The sequence below is a fragment of the Crocodylus siamensis genome, chromosome 13, assembly GCF_052110815.1.
Source record: "Crocodylus siamensis isolate JL-2025a chromosome 13, ASM5211081v1, whole genome shotgun sequence".
NCBI lineage: Eukaryota > Metazoa > Chordata > Crocodylia > Crocodylidae > Crocodylus > Crocodylus siamensis.
In genome coordinates this window covers 20,147,148-20,164,131 of record NC_143407.1, presented here as the reverse complement: position 1 = coordinate 20,164,131, position 16,984 = coordinate 20,147,148, and the positions used below count along the sequence as shown (strand labels likewise).

General features: G+C 46.7%; 1 protein-coding gene across 4 annotated transcripts in view; it reads right to left on the bottom strand.

The window, feature by feature from the left end:
- Nucleotides 1-16,984, bottom strand: part of AP2B1 (adaptor related protein complex 2 subunit beta 1) — a 139,748-nt gene that overhangs the window by 15,248 nt on the left and 107,516 nt on the right. For all 4 annotated transcript variants that reach the window (XM_090026666.1, XM_090026664.1, XM_090026667.1 and 1 more), the window contains 2 exons: nt 5,922-6,006; nt 3,741-3,827 (listed from right to left, as the gene is read on the bottom strand). In XM_090026666.1, coding sequence (XP_089882792.1) covers nt 3,741-3,827; nt 5,922-6,006 — 172 coding nt within the window. The remainder of the gene's footprint in view (nt 1-3,740; nt 3,828-5,921; nt 6,007-16,984) is intronic.

Genomic DNA, 16,984 nt, shown 5'->3' with positions numbered 1-16,984 from the left:
AGTCATGAGTTAGAGATGCAAGAGAGTAAAAGCTAGATTCTGTTTCATCTGTTAAGATGCTTAAACATGATCCTATTCCACCTTGCTTGAGTCCCTTCAGTTCGCACAAAAGGATGTGCATCCTCCTCTTGCTGCTTTTTGTGACTTAAGATGGCACGTCACAAAATTCAGTGCATTAACAGTTTTTTAAAGGGACTTGAGTGGACAGGATCACAACTGAGTGTGTAAGAGCTGTAACAGGATGGGGCTGTAAATCACTCCTATGCATTCTAGCCACTCCTGTAGTCTAGAAACCTCCTTCCTGTAAATTTTGCCCTGGCAGGAACAAAAGCAGCAACTCGAGTAAAACCCCAGAGTTTAGGCTAGAACTGCTTTGAAGTTAGACTACTGAACTGGGGCAGCCAATCATACAGCATGCAAGAAATTAGCAAGCCAAATCCCTGAGTCAGTAAAGGACAAAACAATAGGTCTGTTGTTCTGAGTCATTCATGCCTCCTTAAGGAAATTGGTATTCTCCACTCAGATGGATGGCAGGGCTCTGTGCATCATCCACATCCCTATGCATGACAGTGAGGGACTTTGTGGCAAGGAGCAGGAATGCCAGATGGCACACCAATGATGTAGGCAATACTATTTGGATTACTCCCCAATCCCACCTCAGTTCCTCAGTAGCCAATCCACAGTATTCTGTGTGTTCTACTCCATCTGTCCACTGCCAGCTATGTCTACTATATTTAAAGAGCTGGTTTTGCTGTTATTAGGGCACATCAGCTGAGGAGTGGAGGTGTTTTTAGCTGCTAAAATTTTCAGCTAAATTCATGTTGCTGAACCGGAATCAGTTAGATTGGAGAATGAATGTTGTGTTATGGTTCCTAAACTTGGGAGGGAACTCAACACTGGGTATTCATGGAAACATGCTAGTCGTTAATCAGTTATCCGAGTGGGTGTGATGGGATTAATAAAATTTGTACCGACAAGTGATGGCCTGGACATGTATTATAGAAGCAAGCAGCTATTGGAAGTAGTAAATGGTGCTGAAATGCTGCAGTCCAGCAAATTTTGAATTTTAATTGGGAGCTACTGAAATTTGTAGATTCTTTTTGTGATGTCTGCTGCCCTGGCAGAGCCAATCAGTTGGCTATGACTACAGTCCCAAAGTGGTTGTCCTCTGCTTTGCCAACATTATGAGAGCCATACAGCTGCTACTGGGCTGACTTTCCAGTGGCAGCTGAGGGAAGGTGCACTGCATTTATTTATCTGTTCCTGGATTCCTTCAGGAGGAAAGAGGCCATGAACTGACACTGACAGCAAGGTCTCAAGGATTTCAGTGCTGAATGCTACCATCTCTTGAAAAAATGAGGGCTCTTGCTCCACTCTACACTGGTTAAATCACACCCATGCTCACTTATACTGGACTTAAACTGAGGCAGGGTGGTTTCTACAGGGGCAGCTTATACCACCCTGAAAACTGGCCAACCTTCAATGGTACAATTTGTGCTGTACCAGCAGCATGTTAGACGTACACTGGGAGCTAAAGCCCCTGGGCAGGCAACCCCCATACCTTCCATTCCCAGGCCAATGTCTTGGCTTTCTGACTCTCAGCCCGCTTGTTTCAGAAATCCAGGTGGCCAGGGAAGGAAGTGGCCTATGTAATTGCGACAGGGGAAGAGGCATCAGCTTAGGAGATACAAGAAGAGTGTCTTCAGCTGATAAAAAAGCATTTGAAGTCTGTTTATCAGACATGACCCACTTTCCTCCCTAAATAAGCAGAGGAGGTTGACAGATTCTACTTGCTTTATAGCCTCCCTGGTGACTGATTGCACTCAAAAGAGACACCGTTTCCAAAGCTCTCACTAAAGAGACTGACAACAGCTTCCTATCTTGGAGTCCTGGTGATGGCTGCAGATAACATGACAATAGAGAAATGTTATTACTCGCATAGAGAATACAACAGCAGAGAAACATGCTTAGGTGACAGTGTGCCCATGGACCGTTCTTCCCCCAACACCAGAGCTCATCTTCATTACAATTTTAAGTGAGCCTAGGTATGAGGTCTGGCACTTGGCTAGTAAACAGCCTAATAGCAAATGCTACTAGTTATTGATATCCTGTTGTTTCTCCCAGTAAAAATAAATAAATAACTGACCTACATTGTATAAACTGGCCAGAGACAGAAGCAGAAATTCCCTGAATGGTACAATACCCCATAATTACAGGCATCTGGAACTGGTTAATGTGATGGTACCCTGGACCACACAGCCAGCTGAGTATGTCAATTCCTGTTCCAATAACTGGGAAGTAAATTGGCAGCTTCTCTCCTCTCCTATCCTGAGCAGGCAGATTCATTACAATTACAGGTTATAGAGGCTGAGTCAGGGTGAAAGAAGTAGCTCTGTGAATCTACAGGCTATAAAGGCACCTAAAAGTGATAGAATGTACATAATCCAAGCCCACGTGGAAAAAATTACAAGAAGGAAATGTGCAATTGAACGTTTCCTTTCTAAACTACCCTGTAGATCCCAGTACTTCTGCCATCCAGAAGCAGTCAGCAGCCAACAAAAAGCCATCCTCTAGTTCCTCCTGTATTGCACAGTGCTCATAACAGAGTAGCTAACGGATGGCTACAGAGGAAGAAGGGCATGACCGACAACAATGCAGAGTTTTAAGTTAGGCTGCATGGTCTGTGGGCTGAGTTAGGGTTTAAGAGGATGGAAAGTCATGGCAAAGGTTCAGGGGTTGCTTTCGTCAGAAGCCCTTGGATGGAATCAAGTCACAAGGGACACCAGCTGTTATTTTTTCCAGCTTAGGTTCCAAAATAGCAATAATTATAACTACAAAAGGACCTGTAGTTCCTGCCTTTGAGTGAAGTCAGAGTGCTATCACTGTGTAATGGCAAGCATGAAAGAAAATAAAATAGTTACATGGAGCTGCAATCAACAGGGACATGTTTCTCCTCTGTAAAACACTGGGCTTTCAGGAGAAGCATTTGGATCCCATCCAGGCCTCAGACAAAGCTGATTTGCTAGCTGCACTCTCTCTCCTCCTTCAGTAGTAACAAGGTCATAAGTACAAGTCTAATGCTCTCACATAGAGGCAAAGAAATGACTAAGCATTCCGTTGTTCTGGGCAGATGATAGGAAGACATCAACAGATTTACCAATAACTGTGTAAGACATTGCACCTAACAGAAAGATTTTATCTGCAGCTGTTAATGCACAAGACACAAGATTATTATTCCATATCTGTAAGTAAGTGTGTAACAAAGCAAGAGACAAAGTTATTTGGCCAAGGTCACACCATAGGTAAGTGGCACACCACAGCTAGAATCCCCATTTTTTGGTTCCTAATCACTTCTTCTCACTCTGCTGGATCACGGCTGCCCCTGCAGCTAACAAAAAACTTGTCTCGGGGACCAGCATAGCACTGAAAGACTGACATGGAACAACAGGTTTTGAGATCCACTCCAAAGACAGTTCTGTGCTGGGTTTACAGACAAATCAGCTAAGCACAAAAGAGAACAGAAGGTAAGAAAAGAAGGGACCAGAAAAAAAAGGGGCCAGAAATGGGGAACTTCTTTGTATAGGATTTAGACAAAATTTTAGTCAATTAAAAACAAAACCTGGGATCTGCAGTTGAAAGCTGCTCTGCTTCTACCTGCAGTGTTATGGATATGCAATACCAGCATCCATCCATTCCACATGTTATACAAAGGCTTTTGGCATCAGAGTCAAGTCACTCACCAGCATTCAGGTGACAGTCTTTAATCTGGAATTGCAGCTCATTTTCATTTGGAATGTCCTTCCATGTTGCAAGGAAAACCTGGCGTTCTAGATAAGGCAGAAAAGGCAGTGTGAGTACTCCATCCTCCTGGCTCTTTGAGCTATCCACAGCATCACAGTATCATACAGAAGTAGGGCTGGAAGGGTCATCAGAGGTCATCTAGTGCCTGAGATAGAATCATCCTTATCTAAACTATCCTATACAATCCATAATCTAAACTCCTCAACTCTGACACAACATAAAAATAACACTGTAACCTGCCACAGGTAAAGTAGGGGAACAATGGCAGCCAATGTCCTGCTTCTATAAAATCGAGTAAATATACACTCAAGAGGTCCTGGGAAGAGGGGCCTGACTCCCCACTACAGAGGAAAGTAAAAATACCCACAGTTCATACCAATCTGACTATGGGGTAAAATTTCTTCCTTACCCCAATTATGGTGATTGGTCTTATCTCGAGTGGAAGTCCAAGACCATCTAGCCAGGAACCTGTAGCTTTAGCCCCAGTAGAAGCGCTGGCACACCTCAATCCATCCCCAGCAAAAAATTAACCAACACTCAAATGCCCCTGAGGAAGGCTTAACAATACCCTGACACATAGCAGAAAAAGAGGGGTGGGGGCAAACAGTAAAGCCCAGAAGTACAGGAAATGCCCATAATACAACACAGGTCTACATCTAAATCATCCCAAACTAGTGGCTGTCCAGTTTCTTCCTGAACACCTCTAGTGACAGAGAGTCCACAACTTCCTTAGGTAGTCTATTCCACTGTCTCACTATTCTGACAGCGAAGAAGTTTTTCCAATCTAAAAACTTATAACCATTGGTCTGAAGCAAGAGAGAAAAAATGCTTTCTCTCTTTAAGGCAGTGCTTCAAGTATTTGAAGACTGCTATCATATTCCCTCTTAAGTGTCTTTTCTGCAAGCTGAAAATGCCTAGCTCCTTCAGCCTCTGCATATGACTTGCTTTCCAAACCCTTTATCATCTTTGTCACCTGCCTCTCTAATTTCTCCACGACCTTTTTAAAATTTGGAGCCCAGAACTGCACAGAAATATTCTAGATGAGGCCTAATCAGAATTGAGTAGAGAGGCACTATCAGCTCATATGCTTTGAACCTATTGCTCCTATTGATGCAATCGTTAAGAGTCAAAGTGATGCAGCAGAAATTGAAAAGACGCAAGTAGCTAAACCTCATGCACCCCTATAAGGTCAGGTTCATGATTATTTCCTGCAATATATTTTCTCGCTGTTTAAATTAACTTTACTGTAAGCAACAAAGTGTTAAAGACCATCTAGGTGTGGATTTAAGATAATCTTTACTATGACAGCCATTTATAAACCCAGGGTAGGTACGACTGGCTAGGAAGGAGACCCTAAAGCTCAAAAATAACAGAACAGCCATGTCATTGAGGATTTCCACTTTTACCACCAGAAAAAGGCTGGGAGTAAAAGCAAGAGAAATTTCTGTTTATTCAAGCAGCTTCCCCACCTAAAGAAAAGTGGGCTACTGAACAGAGGTGCACGAGAAAAAGTGATGTTTATATAAGCCAGTAAAATCAATGTCCAACTTCCCTCTAATACCAAAGAGAACAGAATTCAGCTTTTGAACAGAGCTGTCCAACTTTGGAGTGGCTGGAGGGGGGTGACACACACTGTGTAGGCTCCCTGGGCCCTGCAACTGCCCTGCCCCCAGGAGCAGAAGCAGGAAGGAGAATCTGGAAGAAGGTGGACAAGCCTAGGTGCTACAATGGCAGTAGCTTCCAGAGTGATGAGAGAAGTGGCACCCAGGTGGGAGACTGGGGCCACAAATGAATGCCACATGGGCTGCATGCAGCCTGCAGGTCACTAATTGGACAGCCGTCCTCTAGAAGAAAACTAATCTGCCTATGTTTGTTGAACTCCACTGAATGGCAACTAGAAGAGAGGAGAGACCACTTAATTTTAATGCCCAGATTTTTAGGGGCCATTGGCACTGCTTCATTAATGGACTGGTCTGAAGCACTAGTTTGAAGCTGATAGATCTTTGCTGAGGGATGTCTGGCTATAAACTACGCTTTGCCAATTTCTTGCCTGCCTGCCTGCATTAGTCTCCAAAGGGCCCAGAAAAAGCTAACCATATATCTTAATATACAATACTCACCCATCTTGCCATCCTCCACAAAAAGCACATTGAGGGGAATTAGGCAGCTGAAGTAGAAGACATCAATGTTGTTTTTCACAGCCACCTACAATGGGAACAAACAGAAGAATTATGGTATCTTATGGAGTGCACACAAGTGTACCTGGTAAGGCGGGGCAGAGAAAGGCAGGGAGACCTTAGGAATCTTCCAGCCACCATCAACAATGGCTCATGTATTTCTCAGAGAAATATTGGTAGGAATATCCAGCTATGCCTACTGTGATATGCGGAAGAAGATGCTGAGTCTCAAACATCACACAGGAGGTAGACAGGGATCACATCTAGCCCTCTGTTATCTCCCCTTCAGTATCAGCCACACGCTCTCCTCCCATAGCTATTTCACTGGGCTTTCTTCAGAAGCATAAAATGCCAGTCACATTGCAGGGGATGGCAGCAAGTGCCCTCATTCTCCTTTTATTTCTTGTTTCTTTCTCCTTTCCCAACACTTTTTTCCTTTCACCTCCTCTGTAAGCTCATCTGTTCTGGCTGCACACAGCTACTCTGTCATCTCAGATCTTCAGCCCATATGTTTCTTCCTCTCTCTTGCAGTCTGGCCATTACCAACCAACCTATCAATTTTTGGATTCTCTAGCCTCCTGATCTTCTTCACCCCTTCAGCTCCTTGCTGTTCCATCACTTGTTTATGCAGATGCCCTTCTTTCTGCTTTCTCAGTCTAAACACTTTCTTGATTCTCTGTAATTTCCAGTCACAGGCATCCTCTCCCTTTTCTCTTCACAACATGCAAGGATCCAGTGAGTTTGATGTCTTTACCAGAAGGAGAGATGTGAAAACATCACTATGGCAGAACCTGAGTCAATAGCTCTGTGTTGGGCTGGAGAGCAGGATCTGCTTTACAGCATCTGAGACAGGGAAATCAATACGTAAAATGTTTAATCCACAGGATCATAAGCTACCAGCTGGAGAGATGCCATGGATTGCCTCCTACCACAAACTACAAAGCATTCAACATACTCCTAACTTGTTTTTGCCCACAAACCTTGAATTTTCCCCTTGCTGAAGTTTATGATGCGAGCAAAACAGAGACCTAGGAAAATGTACTGCCACATCAAAACATTTAGGGACTGTCACACTAGCCTTCTATTTCTACCTTGCCTGCTCCCTGCCCACACCATACTGCAACCTGATTATGGGTCCCTGGAGCAGAGTGGCAGTTATAAGCAATCCTTCTAGTGCAGAAAACCAAACCCAGGTACAGCATGGATAGTATTGACAGGAAAAACTATAAATGCCCTTGCTATAAACACTGACTGAGCTCTTGTGAACAGCCTTAAATTTCAGTAGGAGTTTAGGTTTGAGGCCTCTGAAAATCCTAGCCTCTAAGTCCTCCAATTGCAATATAAATCCAGCCACTGTGCCTATTGGTGAACAGAGATCTCACAGCTGGTCCAATTTAGCAATTAAAATATATCTGGATTCTGTCTGGAAAACCAAATGTCCTGGGGTGGGGGGAGGAGAAAAAAAAAAGGTGCCTGCTCTGTGTTTGGAAATAAAATGAATCCCTGTAAAAACAGCTGTTGATAAATATAATGCAGAAGAGAAATAATTGGGAAATCTGAACACCCAGCTCAGCTGATTTGAAAACACATGCAAAGTAGAGTGTTAATGAAATGAGGTCAGCTTTCCAAACCACTGAAAATGATCTGAGAAGCTGGGTTGTTTCCAAAGAGTGGAATAACATAAGGTTGAATGTGACAATTTTTTTCTTAGCTGTCTTTTTAAAAATAGGTTTATATTTAATTCACACAGTGAGAAAAAAAACACCCTTTAGAGAGGAGGGATAAGTTAAAAGCCATGATCAACCTGTAAATTATGGTGCAACCCACATCACAGTGCAAATGGTTGCACATAATAATTAGTTGTCATGCACTTTGATTGCTGGCGTCATGTTTGCAGGTGGGAAAGCTCAGAGGTAGATAGAACTATATTACATTCAGTTCTTGGCAGCCCATTACCACTGGAATGGAAACAAACTCATAGCCTTGTAGAGAAACAAAACTGACTTAAAACGGTTAAATTAACACTACAAGGGTGGGAATAATTCATGCATAAATTTTCGAAGGGAGTAGCCAGCAAGAAGGAAAATAGAACTGCTTCGGGTGGCACAATTAGGCAGAACTGAAGAGAGTACGAGGATTAAATGGGGAAAATTTAGGCTAAATGCATCAGAAAACTTGACAGCAAGGTCTTTTAGGCAATACAGTAAACTCCTGAGGGAAGTTTATTTTTGCAGTGCTTGGAGTATTTAATATTAGACTCAACAGTGCTCCAGCCAGAGGTACAGTAGCTGACATGGTGTGGCAGAGAACTGGTCTTTCTGACCAAAGATCCTTTCTATCTCTGGTTTCTGTTATGAACTGCAGCATTTGTTCTACAGCAAGAGTCACTCGTTTTCAGAGCTAGCTGTTGTTGCTATACAACAGCAGCACCTTGCAACAGGAACTGGGAAGCTCTTCCTTTCTCTAGTCATGGATCTAGAAACACATGCCCAATTAGGGTGGCTACTGATGACCAGAATACAGGGCATCCGGATTCATCAATGATTTGGATTTGGGTAGTAAAAGCAAACTGGCAAAGTTTGTTGACAACACTAAACTATGGGGGTGTGTGGTCATGCTTGAGGACAGGCTGGTAATACAGGCTGACCTGGACAGGTTTGTGAGGTGGACAGACATCAACCTGATGTCATTTAATACAGAGAAATGTAAAGTGCTCCATCTGGAGAAAAAATAATCCATAACATACTAACGGTCTTGGCAGTGCTACACTTGTCAGCACCACAACTGAATGAGACCTGAGTGTTGTGATAGACAACAAAATGAACGTGAGCCACCAATGTGATGCTGTAGCTAGCAGAGCTTATCAAATATTGGCATGCATCCCCTGAGGCACCTTGAGCAAGGCTAAGGATGTCATCCTCCCGCTCTACTCGGCCTTTGTGAGACCACAGCTGGAGTAATGTATCCAGTTCTAGATGCCGCACTTCAGAAAGAATACGGAGAAGCTCAAGACAGTCCAAAAGAGGGCCATGCGCATGATTAGAGGCCTAGAGACCAGGTTATGCAAGGAGAGACTGAAAGACTTGGGACTGTTCAGCCTGGAGAAGGGAAGACTCGGAGGGGACTTGGTGGCAGCCTATGAGTACATCAGGGCCTGGGGGAGCAACTATTCACCAAGGCCCCACAGGGGAGGTCAAGAAATAATGGACACAAGCTGACTGAAGATTGCTTCAGAATAGACATAAGGAAAAACTTCTTGACAAGTCAAGCACTGAGGATTTGGAACAGGCTCTCCCCAGAGGTGGTACAGTCACCTACATTGGCAATCTTCAAAAAGCATCTTAATGCCCACCTTGCTGGGGTCATCTGATCCCAGCAGTCTTTCCTGCCCAAGTGCAGGGGAGCTGGGCCTGATGTCCTGTAATAGGGTTACCATACTTCCGGGTTTTCCTGGACATGTTCTCTTTTTTTGATGCTCTGTGCTGCGTCCAGGTGGGTTTTTTAAATGCAAGCAAAATGTTCAGGATTTCCTCCCCAAGTCCATTTTCAACATGGCTGACGCTAGGTAGAACTATAGTTCCCAAAATACCTAGTGCTGCATGTGCACAATTGGGAGCTGAGTTCATGATTTTGCTTTGCTCTGCTGGTTGGAGCAGGCGGAGGGTGATCCGAGGCAGGAGAGAGCACAGAGGGTCGGAAGCAAGGGGCACTGGCAGAGCTGGGGGTGTAGGAGGCTGTGGATCGGGAGTGTGGGGCACTAGCAGGGTTGGGGGGGCAGGGAGCTGCACAACTGTGGATTGAGTGTGCGGGGCACTGGCAGCACCAGGGGCTGCAGGTTGGGAGTGTGGGGTACCAGCGGGAGGGGCAGGGTACTGTTTTCTTGGGAGTGAGGTGCACTGGCAGGGCTGGGGTCAGTGGGTTGGGAGTGAGGGGCAGCAGCAGGGCTGGGGGTGCTGTGGCTTGTCAGTGAAGGGCAACAGAATGAGCAGGGCACCAGCATGTCGTTTCCCTCCTGTCCCCCCACTCCTTCCCCCCATGTCCTCTTTTTTGGACCTGGAAATATGGTAATCCTATCTGTAAGGTTCTTTCCAGCCCACTAACAACTATGAAACTATGACATCCCCTTGGTGAGGGGGCAGGACCACTGGCCCTCTCAGCCAATCAGTGGTGAGGGGTGTGGGGGCACTGCCTCCTTAGCCAATCAGCAGTGGGGGGTGGGACCACTGAACCCCAAGGCCAATCAGCATCAAGGGGCAGGACCACCCCAGACTACTATTTCATCTATGAACCCCAGGGCTGATGAACTGTGTGGTGCCCTGTGACATGAGGGAGAGTAAGTGCCAGGATCAGCAGCAAGTTGGTGAACCTCTGCAGGTCAGCCAGCAGCCAGCCTTGGCCCCCCTGCATCGTGGTTTCACATATCCCACAGCCCTGCCTTTCTCTCCAGACAGTCCAGCCTTGAGAGAATGGGGCAGAGCAGGAGTGAGGCTCGAGCACTCCCTCCCCTCACTGGATCTGGTGTCACTCCAGCCCAGCTCTGTGCTTGGGAGCCAGAGGCACACACTGCACAGGGACCTCACCTCTCCCCATCAGTATTCAGCACCGACAGTGCGCACCCGGGAATCTGCCTTGGCCACGTTCTGGTCAGAGCTAGCTGAGTGGGGTCAGGGGGTATGAGATGCCTGTGGCAGTGCAGCCAGCTGCCTAGTGGGACCTTCCCTTCCTTCCCCTGAAGACAGATAGGTTTGCCTGTCCCAGGGGAGAAATAATGGCTTAATGAGCTGGCACAACCACCCAGGAGCCTGAAGGCCCCTCTGCCCAAAGCTTCCCTGCCCTCTGCAGCAGGATACCTCAGGGACCTACTGTGCTGCTCTGTGGGTTCAAAGACAGTGACAAGAGCCTCCTCCCAAGTCCCACCTGCATTCCAGCAGATACGAATACAGTTCTCCACCTGCCTGCTCCCAAATCCATTACCTTGCGCTGAGGCTGTGCAGGAGAGTGTATGTAGAGACCAACTGTCTGGCCCTGGGCCCACCTGCACACACCCAACTCAAGTTCAGAGAGTTTAGGCATGCAATAGTATCTCGCCTCTCACTGCACCTGCATGTTCACTGCAGCCATGGCTCCTCGCATAGGCACATAGCAACCAGCACCGGCAACAGAGGGGGTGCGCACAGGTGCACGTGCACCCCTGAGCTTGATGGTGCACCCCCTGCAAAAAGTACTGTCAACGCTACCAGCAGTGCCTGTGGGCGGTTGCTGCTTGCCACCCCTCCACCGACACAACCCGTGGCGTCTGCAGGCAGTCTCCGATTGCTGCTGGCCGCTGCTGCCAGTGGTCTTTGCGGGTGGTTGCTGACCACTGGTCAGCACTGACCATCCCCCTGCCCCATCACTGACACTGCCACAGCTGCCTGCTCATCGCGACCACATCCCTGCCACTGACTCTGCCACCACCTGCGGGCAGTCACCATGCCTCCCCAGCTGCCAGGGTCACATGGCGTTCATGGCAACCAGCTTGTGAAATCTTCCAACCCCCCCTGCCATGGCTGGCTTGGAACCTGCTCCTCCTGGTTGTGCACTGCCCAACCGCCAGGCTCAGACAAAGAATTGTGAGGACAAATAATTGACATGTATATCCAACAATAAACTGAAAAACAGGACTTTTTGCAGTCTGTCCCTCATTCAGGAATGGACAGGGGACAAAGGGATGGTCTAGTATAAAACAGAACCAATGACCCCCCTATGCCCAACTGATATGCTAACCTTGTTCCAGCAGTTCAAGAGTGTTATGTAAAGGTACCTGCTGACCTCCCTCTCAACTCTGCTGAAGCTTACGGCATAATCTGCCCTGCTATACTCTATAGCAGCAGTTCCCAAACTCCTGACAGATTGCACACCACCAATTTAAAACAATACAACCTTAAGTACCACCAGCAATTTTTTGTCATATAAAGTAACTATAATAAATCTGTTAACATGCATCACTGACAGGCTGTCTGCATACCACTGATGGTACACGTACCACAGATTGGGAACCTCTGCTCTATGGGTCTTGCCAGTTAACATGGGCTGGAGCACCATTTTCTTTTGACAGAATAGCAAGCACTGCAGCTGCCTTCCCAGCAAGCTGCATCAATTCACTAATGGCATCACTTGCAACCTTGAAGATGACCTTTGCAATCAGCTTTTGGAAAGGAGAAGCATGAGAGAGAGGTAATCTTTGCTAAGACTCCAGCTCAACACTATGCTGTGGTATGCCCTGTATGCTTAACAACATGCCTTACTGAATGCATTACTGTGCATGTCCCTTTGGGTGCATCTACAAGAGACATTTACTGCAGAGTAGACTAATTAGCTCTGCAGTAAATGTCTTGGCATCTACACATGCAGGGCTATTATGCTGAAGTAACCTAATTAACTCCACAGCAGCGCATACGTAGACACTGATGCGACTAGCTGGGGCACAAAGGTACTTCAGTGGGGGGCTGCCTGCCAGCTAGTCCTGCACTGGAGCACCCTTGTGGCCCAGCCAGCCCCTCTGCAGCATACTGAGCTAGGTCAGAGCAGGCCCAGTCTAGCAAGCTGACCCTTTGGCACCCTGGTGCCATTGGCACCCTTTAGCACAATAAGTGCTAGAGTTTATTGCATTGTATTAATATGCATGTGTAGACACACCCTTTGACTAGCTGGGTCTTTTGGACCCAGCTAGTCAAAGGCCCAAAGGTCCAAAGTCAAGGGTCTTTTGGAAAGGTCTATCAGAGCACAGATGCAAACCAAAAACAGTAACACTCCCCCTCCTCCCTCCCAATCACTGAGGCTCACTGAAGTTGTCCAAAGATGAGAGCTGCCACCTGAAGTTTCACCAGTGCCAGATCAGTTTCAGTGACAAATTCATTATTTTCTAATGGCAGTTTGGCAATTCTGAGAGGAGGATCTAGTAGTCTCAGTGCAGTGTTAGTGGGTGAGGACCCCCTCAAAACCTACCCTGAAAAGCAAGATGAAATGGAACTGCAGCCTCTGTAGGAGAGCCAAAACATATGGGTACAGAGATAGCATTTCTCTCCTATCTCTGAGAAAGAGGCTGGCACATGGGGGATATGGAAATTCTGCCCATTCTGGGGTGAGTTCTCATGGGCGTTTCAGCTCCTTTCCTGAGCACTACAGTTACTTACAAATGAAAGGAGTCATACATGCACCATAGCATAAGTTTTCAAAACAACCAAAAAAACTGGTTTTCTTGGATCAGGCTTCCAAGATCCCTTCAGGTGTTTAATCTTTGATGCTCCTAGTGCTGTCTTTCATCAGTGACATGAACCACGCAGAATATGAAATGGGTCTTATTTAGAAGCTCTATGTACAGGAAAGAAGTCTAATGAAGACAAAGGGCCAAGTCCTATACCACCTGTTAGGCACCTAAATGTGACCCTATCCCACCCTGCTGAAGTCCCTGAAAAGTATATGCCTATGGTAACACACTGCTATCTTAAGACTAAGTCACAAAAAGCAGCAGGGAGAAAGACCTGCCCACCTTCTGCATCAGAGGTGCCAACTTTTATTTTTGCTGGGGGGAAGCCTAAGATGATGGACATGTGCCCCCAGCCCTCCAGTGTGGGGGGAACAGGGTGGATGTGCAGAGAAAGGGGGGCTGTGGACACAGGTGATGCTTGGGGGGGACACGATGGGACAGAGGGCTGCAGCAGGGCTGGACCAGCTTCAGGCAGGAGCCACCTCCATAGCCCAGCAGGTGGGAATCGGTGTGTGGAAGGGAGCACTGCACCATCATGGCAGCCAAGGTGAAGCATCCCCTCCCTGCCTGGCAGCAGCAGAGAAACAAGTCTGCACCTCCACTACTGCTGTGTCTCGAGCCTGGGGAGCCACAGTGATACAGCACTCCCTCCTGCACCAGGTCTCGCCTGCTAGGCCATGGAGGTGGCTCCTGCCAGATGCTGGTCCACCCAGCTGCTGCCCCAAACCCCACCGTGGGCGCAGAAATCACAGGGGGTACATCCCTACCTCCCCCCCCGCCCTCTCTACTGTTTCACCTATGCTCACCTGCTCTCCCCCCAGTGCACTCCCTGTGCTCCCCTGTCACTGGCCCAATGGACTGCTTGTGCCCTCCAACCCCACAGACTTACCTGGAGGGAGCTGCTCTCCACCACTGCTTGGCTGCCAGGTGTGCATGTGCATGGACATGCACATGTACTTGGTGACCCTGCTTCCAATCTCCCTCCCCACCAGCCCCAAGCATCCCCTAGCAGGAAACCTGCTGGTTCCAGCTTTTTTCTCTGTTAAAAGAAAAAATCTGCATTTTTCCAGTGAGTGGAAAACCTGGATCCCTGGTAATAGCTCAGGCCTCAGTCATCATTTCTGAGCATGTCACTTCACATCTAGTGTGCTCAATGTAACTGAATCTATTTATTACACCATAAAATAATATTGCAATATTACATAATTTTCCTCTGGTTTAGGCCCTGACAGCCCTCTTCGCAGGGGGGCCAGGGCCCTTAGGCCCCTATATACTCAGTGCCTATGTTTTGCATCAACTGGTTTTAACAGATTCTAGTAGGGTGGAATAGGATTGCACTTAGGTGCCTAATACGTGTTTCTAGGGCCAATGGCCCAGTTCACCCACCCTTTGCTGTTTAAATGAAAATTACTGTATTTTCACGCATATACTCTGCAGGCTATATAATTTTTACAAACATGACAGATGGCTGCCGGCTATACAAGAATGCGGGCTATGCAGAGTCTTTAGAACAGTCTTTAATGAAAATTAAAACTGCGCTGTGCCTGTCCGTCCTTGGCTGCGGGCTGATGTCACGGTGGCAGCGAGCCCTGGCGGCGGTGAGCCCCGGCATTCTCCCCTGCCCACTTGCAGCTCCTCACCCCTTCCCCTCCCCTGCAGCAATTAGCACCACTTTTATCCAGCTCCAGCAGCAGAGCCTGTGCTGCCTCCCTCCCGCCACATGCGGGAGCCCCGTGTGCAACTGTGCTCCTCCGCCACCATGCAGCAGGGCCTGGCAGGGGCCGCCCAGTGCCTGAGCTCCAATAGGGCAGCCGCACTTGCGGCCATATCTCGGGGGGCGGCTCCAGGCGGGCAGTAAGAGCCCGATCCCCGCACGTTGGCAGCGAGCACCCGTAGCCAGGGCCAGCACCTCTCAGGCTTAATAGGCTTAAAATCGTCCCCGGCACTGACACTATTAGGTATGGGGAATACATGGGTGCAGTTTATACATGGACCATTTTCTGACAATACGGTTTTCCATGGGTTATACACTGTTGCGGGTTATATCAGTGTGCAGGCTATATGCAAGAAAATACAGTAACTAGTGCTACTATGTCTTCCTTGATGCCCACGTCCACCCCCGTAGCATCTATTATCTACTACAACACACTGTTCTATGCTCTTTCAACTCGAAATGGAGTTGACGTGGAGACTATTTATCTTTTATTGGTTTAAGCCATAATTGTATTATAGAAATCAATAGAATCTGATAAATTACTTGTGCCATTTGAATGATTTAAAATGGCTGTCTGTGTTGCCTGCAGGTATCTTAAGGAGCTGATGCTATTCCCAAAGAGGAACATTGTGAAAAGCTCTCAACTATTTTTAGCACAAGTTTATCCCTGATCATTCTGGCTCCTTTCAAAGGGTGGTTGATACTGGAAACTGAAGGAAAATTCATCAACTAATGTCAAAATCCTTTGTGCCCTGCACTGCTCAACTATCTCCCCAAAACTTTATCTAAAGGCACTTTTGTTTGATGCAAATATCTATTCATCATCAATAGATCCTCTAGTTCTATGCACAGAAGTGTGCCATTCTTAGTGATCTGGATATGGTTCACCCTTCAGAGAAGGGTTCCTGTGTGCAGGTTGTAATTATGGACATTCTGACACTTTCTGCTTCAACGTCTTTTAAGAGTGAGCCAGACTAGCATTATCCTGCTTTAAAGTTGGTTTTCCATCTGTTACCTTGGTTGAGGGAAGAAAAACTTACTTCTTTTTAAAACCCATCAAACACAAGACCAGAAAAGTTTTTGCAAAAACAAAGACACCAAAATTTGCTCAGCTGGATTTTCTTGTGCTGTTCCAAAAATGAAAAGGTCTCACCCTGCTAAATCCTGCACCAAACACTTGCATCTTGTTTAAATGCAGCCCTTTGGCACTCTTGAGGAAAAATTAGGGAGAGATGCACACCTCTGGAGGTAGCACTCTGCCACATTTGCTTGCTCTGCTAAGTTGGTGTCTTGCTACAGCTAAACCATTTGATAGCTGGCAACTGGTACTCTAGGAAGGGATAAGCAACATGCACAGCAGGCAGCTATTTTCTTAGACATCTACTGATTTAAAACAAAGCAAACCCAAACCACACTAGAACAAGAACTAAGGTCGAAAGCACATATTCATATGCCCTAGAATGTCCTTTCCTACAGCTCTCATTACACAACCTACTGATTCTGAAGGTGGAAGTACCTAGGCTGCATTGAAAATTAATTTTAGATTTAGTTTTGCAGTGGGGCATGGTATAACCATACAATTACAATGAGATCTTTCTTATACAGAATAGTTCACCTCTGCTGGCACAAGGTCATGGTTTATTCTGTGGCAAAGCCTACTGCTCTGGTTGTCAGAAACCGCAAGTGAGGACTCTTTTTTTTTTTTTTGGGGGGGGGGGGGTCATTTTGTTTGACAGGTAGGGGTCTTGGAATCCTACAGGCACTTGACAGCCACTGCTAGCCTGATACTCTACCTAAAGACAAAACCTGAGCTCAGGCAGTAGGCTCATGTGTGCAGAGAGCCAAGGCTGGACGATATGCCCTTAGCTGCATCTGTCATCTCCTGGCGTGCGATTTACGTCAACAGTCAGGGAACGGTAAGTTACTGGGGGGAGGGTTAGGTTCTCATGTGTGCCTGGCTATACTAAACTTCAAAAGCATATTTTTAGTTTATTTAATATTCTGCATCACATGCTGGTAAGGACAAGTCTTGCAAACCAACAG